This window comes from Muntiacus reevesi, chromosome 11 (genome assembly GCF_963930625.1).
Source record: "Muntiacus reevesi chromosome 11, mMunRee1.1, whole genome shotgun sequence".
NCBI classification, from domain to species: domain Eukaryota; kingdom Metazoa; phylum Chordata; class Mammalia; order Artiodactyla; family Cervidae; genus Muntiacus; species Muntiacus reevesi.
The window spans coordinates 69,644,740-69,658,239 of record NC_089259.1 but is presented as its reverse complement, the minus strand read 5'-3'; the positions used below and the strand labels follow the sequence as shown (position 1 = coordinate 69,658,239).

Genomic DNA, 13,500 nt, shown 5'->3' with positions numbered 1-13,500 from the left:
CCAGAAAATTCATGTGACTCACTTTTCTGTGATAGACACTACATTCTGGTGTTCTGAAACTGAGCCCACAGTAGCCCCAGGGGATGTCTGTACCCCTTTCCTTTCAGGAAAGCAGGTGATTGTTCTGAAAGCTTTAAGGACATAAAGGAAAGTCAATCTGCTACAAAACCTGATGCTCCAGAAGGCAGGTGGCCAGTGTTGGGGAGTGGCTGGGGAAGAGGCAGATGCTGATGAAGGGCATAATCAACAGTGTTGTCACCATTAAGTCTTGTCATTGCTAGACTTCATGGTGAGAGCATTAAGTTAAGAACATATTGTAAGTCTTGTCATTGCTAAGGTGTAATCATTACATTTTGTTGAACTGATGAATACTTCTTCACAAATATGGACAAATATGGTTTTGTTTGCTATAAGTAAATCAAGCAGAAGGCTTGTTATGGAAAAGTTATAACCTGGATAATAGCTTTACTTATGTGTTGGCTCCCCAAATGGATTTACTCAGCTTTGTTTCATTAAGCACCATTAATGTGTCACTCTTGGGGTTCTATTTTATAAAGATGTTCTCTCAATTTTAATTTTTTTTTAACAGGATGGAGTCATAAGAACAGCTAATTCAATCTTCCTCATTTACTCCAAAATAGTGCAGCAAGACAAATTAGAAATCTTCTTCTCTGAAGACTCACCACTGTCTCTACATTAGAGGGTTCTTCCTCTGGTTTGCAGGATTAGCAGGATGCTCATGGCTTGCTTTCTCTGCAGCCAACAGCACAGCTCTTCCCTCCAGTCCCTGCACATTGCAGTCTTCATATCACCCAGGTTATCCCTGGTAATGTGAGCAAAGAAAGTGTGTTACAATCTGCAGTTGGGTTAACAGTATTGTTGTCTGTGGTCAACATTTTCACTGTCTGCAGTTAGAGAATCCTCTGGAAATGAATGTTGAAGAACCAAAACCAGGACCAGTAACTGAGATCTTACATCTTTTATTTATAGACAATCTTATGCTTTTATATGTTTTACCTCTCTTCCTCAATTCAAACCTCTTCTTAGTGTAATTTTCCTCAGAAAAATAAAACCCAGAACCTGTTGTAATATACCTATCTGAAAATTACAAAAATAACACCTTCCTAGCTAGAGTTTTACTTAAATTCTGTTTTTCACCTTCATGGAACGTTTCTTTAATAAGCCTCCATGGCTGCAGATAGATATTTCAGAAGAGAAAAACCTTCAAAAACATGTTAAGCGTTTCATTCAAGTTTTCAAAAGTAAGATACCTAATGTGGAGGTAGAAAGCACAGTCAGAGAGAATAAATACTTCATGAATGAGGGCTTCTTACATGGAAAACAACTTTGGGAGAGCATCTGTGGAGGTGCCTGTGACCCAGCCTTCATCCTTCCCCAGGGAGAAGAATGATTTATTTCAGAACCTAAGAAAGGATTTTGAGTTAATTCTTACTACATTGTCTAGTCACAGAGAAAATAACAGGTACCCATTTTACCGGTGAGGGACCCACCCTCCAAGGTTGGACAGCTGTCCCTGTGTCACCTGGCAGCCATAAACAGAGGTCTGACACTCAGAGGCCTAGCAGCTCTACTTGCTAAGTGGGACCTACCTCTATTGCTTGTCATCGTTTCCTGGTATCTTTCTTGTCAGGCATTTCCTTCAACTTCTCCTGCCCCCACCTCTCTGTGCACTCGCCCACCTCTCCCTGCACTCATCTTTGTCACTGATTGCATCCTGCCAAAGAAAATGGATCAAATTATCTTGCAGTGGGTCCATTTAATTTCTATGTATAGGGCAGCTACTGGGAATATCTGCACATAAAGAGGCTTAATAAACACATCTTCATTGAGCTTATGTAACTGAATGACTTCATCCAACAAAATGTACCTTTACTTAACCTACTTTAACTTATTAAGTAATTCAAGGTTGGGGTTCCTGGAGAGATCCTGGGGTTCAGGGGTTGTTATCTTCTTGAATGTGTGTTTTAGTTTATAGTTTAATTTGGGTTACAGGAAGAGTGGGGACATAGCAGGAAATTATAGGAGCTTTTTCTTATAAAGGATGTTAAAAATATAAAATTATGCCTACTTTTCTGCACATAAAGAGAATTTGGATTTGCTTTATGTTTATTTCTACAGAACTATCTAGAATCTTTGATCAAACCAGTAAATGTAAAGACTGAGTTGGTAAAATTCTATGTCTGGCCTTTTGTCAGTGTGTGTCCCATCTCAGCTCTTGTGGCCCCTACATGAGTCTTGGCTTTTAAGTTTGATTAAGTCCCATTTATTTTACTTTTATTTCTTTTGCTTTGAGAGAGTGATCTAAGAAAATAGAGCTGTTATTTATATCAAAGAGTCTTCTGCCTGTGTTTTCCTTTAGTTTTATAGTATCTGGTCTTATATTAAGTCTTTGAATCATTTTGAGTTTATTTTTGTGTATGGTATAAAGGGGTATTCTAATTTCATTCATTTTCAGGTGTCCTGGTGTTCAGTACTATTTACCAAACTGTCTTTTCTCCAATATATAGCCTTGCCTACTTTTTCATAGATTGATTGACCACAGATGTGTGGAGACCTTTGTTTTAAAATTGCAGTTTTTCTTCATCAACATCAGGAGGAGCAGTTATGTTTTATCATGCTATGCTTAAGTAAAATTGCACGTTCAGAAAATTAGGGCAGAAATGAATGCAAAAGAAACTAAAGAGACCATAGCAAAAATAAACAAATCTAAAACCTGGTTTTTTGAAAAAATAAACAAAATTGACAAACCATTAGCAAGACTCATTAAGAAACAAAGAGAGAAGAACCAAATTAATAAAATTAGAAATGAAAATGGAGAGATCACAACAGACAACACTGAAATACAAAGGATCATAAGAGACTACTGCCAGCAGCTGTATGCCAATAAAATGGACAACTTGGATGAAATGGACAAATTCTTAGAAAAGTAGAACTTTCCAAAACTGAACCAGGAAGAAATAGAAGATCTTAACAGAACCATCACAAGCAAGGAAATCGAAACTGTAATCAAAAATCTTCCAGCAAACAAAAGCCCAGGACCAGATGGCTTCACAGCTGAATTCTACCAAAAATTTAGAGAAGAGCTAACACCTATCTTACTCAAACTCTTCCAGAAAATTGCAGAAGAAGGTAAACTTCCAAACTCATTCTATGAGGCCACCATCACCCTAATTCCAAAACCAGACAAAGATGCCACAAAAAAAAAAAAAAAAAAAAAACTACAGGCCAATGTCACTGATGAACATAGATGCAAAAATCCTTAACAAAATTCTAGCAAACAGAATCCAACAACATATTAAAAAGATCATACACCATGACCAAGTGGGTTTTATCCCAGGAATGCAAGGATTCTTTAATATCCGCAAATCAATCAACGTAATACACCACATTAATAAATTGAAAGATAAAAAACATATGATTATCTCAATAGATGCAGAAAAAGCCTTTGACAAAATTCAACACTCATTTATGATTAAAACTCTCCAGAAAGCAGGAATAGAAGGAACATACCTCAACATAATAAAAGCTATATATGACAAACCCACAGCAAGCATCACCCTCAATGGTGAAAAATTGATAGCATTTCCCCTGAAATCAGGAACAAGACAAGGATGCCCACTCTCACCACTGCTATTCAACATAGTGTTGGAAGTTTTGGCCAAAGGAATCAGAGCAGAAAAACAAGTAAAAGGAACCCAGATAGGAAGAGAAGAAGTGAAACTCTTGCTGTTTGCAGATGACATGATCCTCTACATAGAAAACCCTAAAGACTCTTCCAGAAAATTACTAGAGCTAATCAATGAATATAGTAAAGTTGCAGGATATAAAATTAACACACAGAAATCCCTTGCATTCCTATATACTAACAATGAAAAAACAGAAAGAGAAATTAAGGAAACAATACCATTCACCACTGCAACAAAAAGAATAAAATAGTTAGGTGTATATCTACCTAAAGAAACAAAAGACCTATACACAGAAAACTATAAAACACTGATGAAAGAAATCAAAGAGGACACAAACAGATGGAGAAACATACCGTGTTCATGGATTGGAAGAATCAATATTGTCAAAATGGCTATTCTATCCAAAGCAATCTATAGATTCAATGCAATCCCTATCAAGCTACCAACGGTATTTTACACAGGACTAGAACAAATAATTTCACAATTTGTATGGAAATACAAAAAACCTCGAATAGCCAAAGTAATCTTGAGAAAGAAGAATGGAACTGGAGGAATCAACCTGCCTGACTTCAGACTCTACTACAAAGCCACAGTCATCAAGACAGTATGGTACTGGCACAAAGACAGAACTATAGATCAATGGAACAGAATAGAAAGCCCAGAGATATATCCATGAACCTATGGACACCTTATCTTTGACAAAGGAGGCAAGGATATACAATGGAAAAAAGACAACCTCTTTAACAAGTGGTGCTGGGAAAACTGGTCAACCACTTGTAAAAGAATGAAACTAGAACACTTTCTAACACCATACACAAAAATAAACTCAAAATGGATTAAAGATCTAAATGTAAGACCAGAAACTATAAAACTCCTAGAGGATAACATAGGTAAAACACTCTCTGACATAAATCACAGCAAGATCTTCTATGACCCACCTCCCAGAATATTGGAAATAAAAGCAAAAATGAACACATGGGACCTAATTAAACTTAAAAGCTTTTGTACAACAAAGGAAACTATAAGTAAGGTGAAAAGACAGCCCTCAGATTTGGAGAAAATAATAGCAAATGAGGAAACAGACAAAGGATTAATCTCAAAAATATACAATCAACTCCTACAGCTCAATTCCAGAAAAATAAATGACCCAATCAAAAAATGGGCTAAAGAACTAAACAGACATTTCTCCAAAGAAGACATACAGATGGCTAACAAACACATGAAGAGATGCTCAACATCACTCATTATCAGAGAAATGCAAATCAAAACCACAATGAGGTACCATTACATGCCAGTCAGGATGGCTGCTATCCAAAAGTCTACAAGCAATAAATGCTGGAGAGGGTGTGGAGAAAAGGGAACCCTCTTACACTGTTGGTGGGAATGCAAACTAGTACAGCCACTATGGAGAACAGTGTGGAGATTTCTTAAAAAGCTGGAAATAGAACTGCCATATGACCCAGCAATACCACTTCTGGGCATACACACTGAGGAAACCAGATCTGAAAGAGACACATGTACCCCAATGTTCATCGCAGCACTGTTTATAATAGCTAGGACATGGAAGCAACCTAGATGCCCATCAGCAGATGAATGGATAAAGAAGCTGTGGTACATATACACCATGGAATATTACTCAGCTGTTAAAAAGAATTCATTTGAATCAGTTCTAATGAGATGGATGAAACTGGAGCCCATTATACAGAGTGAAGTAAGCCAGAAAGATAAAGACCAATACAGTATACTAACACATATATATGGAATTTAGAAAGATGGTAATGATAACCCTATATGCAAAACAGAAAAAGAGACACAGAAGTACAGAACAGACTTTGGAACTCTGTGGGAGAAGGCGAGGGTGGGATGTTTCGAAAGAACAGCATGTATATTATCTATGGTGAAACAGATCACCAGCCCAGGTGGGATGCATGAGTCAAGTGCTCGGGCCTGGTGCACTGGGAAGACCCAGAGGAATCGGGTGGAGAGGGAGGTGGGAGGGGAGATCGGGATGGGGAATACGTGTAACTCTATTGCTGATTCATATCAATGTATGACAAAACCCACTGGAAAAAAAAATTGCATGTTCAGGGCATCTAAATTGGCATGCCAAGTTACAGAACATTAAAATTGTTATGTGGATAAGACAAATTCAGTTATTCTTGGACTCTTTTGAGAAGGCTGCCCTTAGCAATGTTTCACAGTAGTAAACGAAAAAGTAACAGGAAAATGGACTTTATGAGACGTAAATGTTTCCAATTAAATACAAAGGATGAAATTAACTATAATACCTAGACGTAGAAAAACAACCTGTGTCTTGTTTAGAGTTCCCGCATATTCTTTTAAAATATATTTACTCTAAATATGATCTAAATGAAGACTTAAGCACCATTTAACATCAGAACCGTTTTTATAATTGTATCATTTGGGCCAATTGTTTCAGGCACTTTTTTCTCCCACCAGAACCATTAACCAAAATCATTAGTAAGTAGAAAGGCAGAGTTCAGAGCCCCTTCCTCTCCCTTTCAATTTCCAAATAGCAGACTTATAAGTGAGCATTTATAAAAGGGGTGAAGGTAGGCAGCTGAAGACAGAAACAAGGAAAGAAAGATAACTTGTGAAAACAGATTCAGATCCTAGGTGGTTCAGGTTTGGTTGGCCCCATGTGCTCTGTAGGCCATGATCACTGGAATTTGGAGGTCAATTTCTTACATGCATCTTTAGTCTTACCCAAAGAAAAAACTGGATTTTTAGAGATTTCTTCTTTGCAGAGCAATTCTGCAAAAGCTGCTTATGTACCAGCTCTTTTTGCCAGGCTTTCACTCTCAGAATAATAGATACAACCAAAGCCAGTTTCAAGAATCATCCCAACATCTTGGACAAGGACTTCTGCTCCTTTTAGAAGCTAACATTAATAAAGGACCCTAAAGAAATCCTGGAAGCATTCACGTTTTTCCCCAAATATTACTCAGATTGTCAAATCAACTTGACAATTAATTTGTTTTCAGGGCACTGCCATTTGATATAGGACACCAGCCTACTTTTTAAATAAATGGAGTTTGATTTTCTTGAATCAAACTATTTCCCAACCTTGTATCTGAATAAATAGCACTCAAAGCTCAGGGTCTGAGAGCTAAAAACACTAACTAATGATAACAACCTCAAAGGTACTGGGAAGAATTTAAGATGTTTTGGACTGGTGAGTGCCAGTAATCATAGTGTAAAACTTTCATTTCCTTCCTTTCTTTTAAACTTAATAAAAGTCAAGTTAGGCCTTTGTTTGCTAGTAAAACAGGGTAATCAAACCATTTAAACACCAGCAGGCCTACCACCCAGATAGATTCTGTATTCTCCCTGCCCTGCCCCTTTTTGAAATATTGTGTGAGTTATAATATGTTATTGTGAAACATTGTGAGCTAATGGGTTTCTTTCTGCTGTTAACAGGTTTTGGATTCAGGAACAGGGAAAGAATTTGGGAAGTCATATAATTTGCTGCAGAATAAAAACAGTCTATTTTACAAGATGGTGCAACAACTGGGCGAGGCAGAGGCTGCTGCCCTCACTGAAAGGGCAAAATAGGTGAGCCTGCTTTGCAAGTTGTAATTAAAGTTCGTCCCCAGGGTTCAATCTTCAGGGACAAGCTACACCTGGGGTGTGGTAACAAGCAGTCTGTGTCCTTTTCAATCATAACCCTCCAGAGAGGAAGCTTTCACATCATTAACATGTGGCAGGTAGAAGGCAGGTCTGCTGAGAATCTGCAGCAGTGGTCAGGGTGGGGTCAGGATGTGTGCACTCTTCTGTGTGCACACACCTGTGTCTGAGAGAGAGGCTTTGGATAGGACTTTCCCCTTGGATTCTGTGTCCAGATTCTCATAGAGCACAGAAAACTCATTTTACAGACCGTTTACATTCATTCTGATTGGTGCTCAGCATACAAGTTCTGTCAAGGTATATCCAAGAAACTTGAGCTTAAAGGAAAACAATTTGGAATATTTTGTGTCTAGGAAGATCTACAAGGGAAAAGTGTAAGTCTCTTTCATTTTCTAATCTGTGAAGAAAAGGCCTACCTGGGACTACCACTTTATCCCTAATTCCTTGTTGTTTAGAATTGGGTCCATTTGCCCCCCATGCTTCCTCTATATTCTAGAAGATGAAATTGTCATCAGGACAAATCAGGAGCTCCCAACACCTTCACACTGTAGTCTGAGTGGTGCTGAAGGTCACAGAGCACTTTCTCAGAGATGAGGTGTGGGAAGCACTAAGCACTGAGTGTGGTGTGAGGAAGGTGCTCAGTGAGGAACATCCGGGTCACGTGACATCTTCCAAACAGAGGTGAGGTGGTAACTGAGGTCTGGTTTAAAAGACTTAGCCATTGTCATGCAGGCATCTGTAAGTCTTTCTGGAACAGGGTGGGAATAGGGTTGATGGGAAGATGGAGTGAGGGAAAGTCTTGTGTTCTTGTCCCTTGACACGAGTGGCTGGGGGTGGGATAAGTCTTCCAGCTCTCTGCAGTGAGGCTTCCCCGTCAAAAATTTATCTCTGGGTAGTAAATTATGGGTGTTTTTTCCCTTCTTCATACTTTTCCACATTTCCCAGATTTTCACTTGTAGACAAAATAAGATTACTTGCATAATATTAAAATATTTCTTAAAACATGTCCCAGTAGCTTAAGTACGTGTATATAAAAGATTCACCTGAAATGTGGCCTAAGTTCCCTCCATCACTGTCTCATCTCAACCCTCCTTAGAAATGAAGAAGTGTAGAGCAGTGCTTTATATGGCTCATAGGGTAGGAGATTGCCTGGGTCACAGAGCTGGCTGTAGAGTTGACAGAGTTCGTACTTACATTTAGGGACAAGGAAATCTATATCCTGAACTTTTCATAAGTATTTATTTTGTATGCAAATATTGAAAAGCTGAACAAGGAATTCTGTATTCTTTTATGACTGAGATTTACACAGTACTTGTAACTATTAAGAGCTTCCCTGGTGGCTCAGATGGTAAAATCATCTGCACTGAAGTGTCTTACAGCCAGAGCTTCCCTCCTAAGACCTGAGAATCATTTGTGATTCCCTGCATAACCTAGAGAGTCAGGAATCTCCCAAACTCTTTTGCTCTTTTGACTTTATGCATTTCACATCAGTTGTTGGATGGCATCACTGACTCAATGGACAAGAGTTTGAGCAAACTCAGGGAGATAGTGGAGGACAGGGAAGCCGGCATGCTGCAGTTTATGGGGTTGCCAGGAGTTGGATATGACTTAGTGACTGAATAACAATTTCACATCAAAGAGAGGTGTCCCCACTTATGTGTCAAAGTCTTCATTTAAAAACTTATTTTATCATTATATAGTCAAGGCATGGAGTAATGAGAAATAGATCACAGAGTTTTAGATAGGTACAGAAAACATAAGGTAATAAGATCAACAACCTCATCTGGGCTTCCTAGGTGGCACTAAGTTGTAAGGAAATGGCCTGTCAATGCAGGAGGTGTGAGATGTGGGTTCAATCCCTGAGTTTGGAGGATCTCCTGGAAAAGGAAATGGTAACCCACTCCTGTATTCTTGATTGGAAAATTGCGTGTACAGAGGATCCCATAGTGGGCTACAGTCCATGGGGTTGCAAACAGACACAACTGAGCATGTATGCACACACCCTCATTTTATAGGTGAGGAAACTAAGGCCCCTTAGAAGGAAGGTGGACCCATGTGTTAAGTTAGTTTGCAGCAGAAACAGAATTAGGGATCTTTTCTTTTAATAAATGTATTAAATCAAGTGTAACATACATATAGAAGCAGACACAGGTCATAGAATTAGAAATCTTGTGATTCATGGCCTAGTAACCCTGCACCTATTTTAACAATATTGATGGTAAGTTATATTTGTGTAGTCCTTTATAATTTATTTTGCACAGTTCTCACATGCATGATTTCACTTAATCTCATGATGGTTCTTTTTTATCCTTTGTCATGGATGAGGAGATTTGTTCAAGGGCTCATTTAAGGTCACAGAGCTGGTCCAGAGAGCACAGAGGGGAATTGCTGGGGGAGGCTGCCCTAGGTGCTGTGTTCTGTGTCGAGTTTGAGAACACTGCTCCTTTCCTGTGGTTGCCAAGGTAGGGGCCAGTCACTGATGTTCACAGGGTGACAGAACATCACTGCTGGATTTCAGTCCTGTCGCTGGTCAGGTCACCTGACCATATGGAAAGAAATATGCATACTGATTCTCATTCTAGTTGAATACCTTCTTGACTTTATTTCTGTATAGTCTGCATCTTCTTAGGAGGATGAGCTGTCAGATTATCAGATTTTTGAATGTGCAACATCAGATGGCAGTGCCTTGTTCAGAGCTGTAGCACCAGGATGATTAGCCAAAGTCAACAAGCTTTTTCTCTATAGAGCAGGATTTATTCATCTGAAAAAGGTGCATTTAAACATCTGGAAAAAGGTGCTTCCAAGTCACATTTTCCTGAACCCATAGTTCAGGCAAGCTGAATCACTGTCTCATTGACCTTTTTAGATGACTCCTGAAATAGCAGAGAAAGTACCTGTTAGATATATAAAGCTGAAAGGAGCATTAGTTTGCTAGGGCTGCCATGTAAAGTACCACAGAGTAGACGACTTAAACAACAGAAACTAATTTTCTCTTAGCGCTGGAGACTAGAAGTCTGAGGTCAAGTTGTCGGCAAGTTTGGTTTCCTCTGAGGTCTCTCTTCTTGGCTTGGAGACACCATCTTCTCTCTGTGTCTCACATGGTCTTCCCTCTGTGCGCTGGTGTCCTGATCTCCTCTTCTTATAAAAACTCCAGTCTATTAGATTAGGACACATCTGTATGACTTCATTTTAACTTTATTGCCTCTTTAAAGACCCTGTCTCAAAACACAGTCACATTCTGAGGTACTGGGAGATTTAGGACTTCAACATGTAAAATTGGAGGGGACACAATTCAGCCCATAACAAAGGAGACATGCCTGCCATTCATTTTCTTCTGTGATGAAGCAGACCTGATTGAGGTTTTTTGAAGTTTCTTTGTTCCCAGTGTGTCACAGAGGTGTCATTTTGTCTGTTCATGAAATCACCTAATAGAGCCCCAAAAGTTATGAAATCCTCATATTCGGGATCTTGAAGCCTGGACCAGTTTGAGCAGGTGGAGGAGGCACTTAGCATCCTCATGACCTTGTGTTCTCCAAGGTCTCTGAGCCTCAGGTCCTCACCTGTGTATAGAATCAGGGATTACAGCCCTGCCGACTTATTCACATTTATTATAAGGATCAGATGAGAGGGCAGATGCTTAAGTACTTTGAGAATATAGAGTGCTTTACAGTATAAAAGTGGGATCATTTTTTAAAAGGCTGTAGTCAGAAGACTTGCCTCCCAATAATAAAGCAAATATACCCTTAGTTCTTATAAGTAGCTTTAGAGACTCTCAATCAGAGGTCCCCCAACCCCTGGGCCACAGACTGGTACAAGTCTGCAGGCTGTTAGGAACTGGGCCCCACTGGGATATTAGAAGGTGAATGGCGGGCAAGTGAGTGAAGCTTCATTGGCTGCTCCCTGTTGTTCAAATTACTTCTGTACCTCCCCCAGTTAAACTCTCCTCGTTTCATCTGTGGAAATCTTGTTTTCCATGACACTGGATCCCCGGTGCCAAAACAGCTGGGGACCACTGCTCTAAATAATTAAAATGTATTTTTAATAGTAAGTTTTTAAACAGATGATACATTTAATGTTATAAAATTTTAACAGTTTTTTAAAATACTTTTTAAAATTTATGAACAAAAAGTAAATCACCCTCCACTCCTGTCATCACACAGCTCCTCCCCCAGGTGGAGCCCCAGCACCACTGTTGACTGTCCTGTTGACTTCTGTGTGTCAGGAAGAACTTGTGAACATGTGGTCTTCCTGTTTTTAAGCACAAATGATAGCTGTTCTCTCCTTTTTTCAGTTCATACTGTATCTCAGATTATATCAATGCATATAGTTATCTCATTTTTTTTTAATGTCTACATAGTATTATGCTTTCTCCATTTCCTATTCCTTATTTTCAATGTTTATCAAGCAGAGTTTATAAAATATAATGATTACAACCTGATATTAACATCTGAATTTGTTGTGGTCATTTTATGTATGAAAATGAGAAACCTTTGGGCAGACACTGTTCATAGATTTCCTAGCCTCTTTGTCACCCTGTTTTTAATTTCTCTCCAGTTAGTAAAATGATTTTACTTATCAATTTCCTGTAGTGATAAAAACATATCTGAGAATCAGAATGATCAGAACTATAGTAAATCTACAGGTTATTTGGCGTTAAGCCCAGCCCCATCAAGAGTTTTAATGAGACTACTTCCTCTGTAGAATAAATACACCCCTTTTTTTTTTTAATTGTGCGTCTACTAGTGATATGATTGCTTCACGTGAAGAAGTGAACCTAGAAATGTGATGCTTTAGGAGAAGGATTTTAAAACTGCTAAATATGTTGTTTTTGTCTTTTTCCTCCCTCAGGTGCACTTCAGAAAGAAATAGTCAGATGTTACTCACAGTGACAGTGTGGTTATGAATGTTTCCAGTGGACAGCCCTCAGCTTTAACAATTTTTGAGTCAACACTGATTCTACCATGAGGTCATGTCTATTCCAAAGGGACTTTTCCAATAGGTTTTTCATAAAGTATATTGTACTTATATTTTTCATACCAGCAACAATTTTACAGATCATAAAATGTTAATCTGTAATTTTTTTCTCCAACTTCATTCAATGATTTCAAGCTTTTGCAAAAGGATTTATTATGTTCACTTATGTGTTATATTATTCTTGTTCTTATCCAAATCAGAGGTACAGGCCACCAATAAAAGTTGTCTCTCAGGTTTTGTGTTCTGAGAGACTCCAGAGTGAAACTCATTTGCTAAGATTTGAAACAAAGTTGTCACAGATTTTTTTCTTTTTTCAGAATTACATATTACTTTCCAATTATATCAGGGAATCTGTTTACTTGAAGACTTTGTGAAGTTGCCATTTTGTGTCACCACTTCCTTTAACAGAACTAGAATCGAATTTTCCCCTCAAAGACCTCTGCAGAGAAAACTAATAATAATAGGAAAATGTACTAATAGGTGTTACTAATATAAGAACAGACTTCTGGACTCTATGGGAGAAGGCAAGGGTGGGATGATCTGAGAGAACAGCATCGAAACATGTATACTATCAAGTGTGGAACAGATTGCCAGGCCAGGTTGGATGCATGAGACAAGTGCTTGGGGCTGGTGCACTGGGATGACCCAGAGGGATGGGATGGGGAGCGAGCTGGGAGGGTGGTTCAGGATGGGGAACACATGTAAATCCATGACTGATTCATGTCAATGTATGGCAAAAACCACTACAATATTGTAAAGTAATTAGCCTCCAACTAATAAAAATAATTGGGGAAAAATATAGTCAAAATACAAAAGGACAATATTATATGTTCATCTCCCATGTCGCCTGCATTGCAGACAGATTCTTTACTGCTGAGCTATTGGGGAAGCCCTATGAAAGAGAAGGAAGAGAAAATATACTTTCTCAAAATAGGAGCCCTTCTAGAGGATTTGTTAATGAACGACAGACATGTGCTAGACTGTCTTCTAGATTGAGAACTTTATTTTTTACATTTAAAAAAAATTGTGGTAAAATATACAACAAAATTTGCCATGGAACCATTTTTAATCATACAATTCAGTGGCATTAGTCACATTCACAGTGTTGTGCAGCCATCATCGTTTGGGTAACTTTTGGTAACTATGTTCTTCCTATTCAGTGTGTTATTTC

The 13,500-nt window shown here is 38.6% G+C and overlaps 1 protein-coding gene across 1 annotated transcript in view; it reads left to right on the top strand.

Annotated features, from left to right (window-relative positions):
* The window catches only part of LOC136144155 (ATP-binding cassette sub-family C member 4-like), a 143,314-nt gene extending 130,994 nt beyond the window's left edge, over window positions 1-12,320 (top strand). Inside the window, 2 exon segments of the mRNA XM_065901813.1 lie at window positions 7,149-7,283; window positions 12,204-12,320. Of these exon segments, the coding sequence (XP_065757885.1) occupies window positions 7,149-7,283; window positions 12,204-12,320 (252 nt within the window).
* Window positions 12,321-13,500: the final 1,180 nt, after the last annotated feature.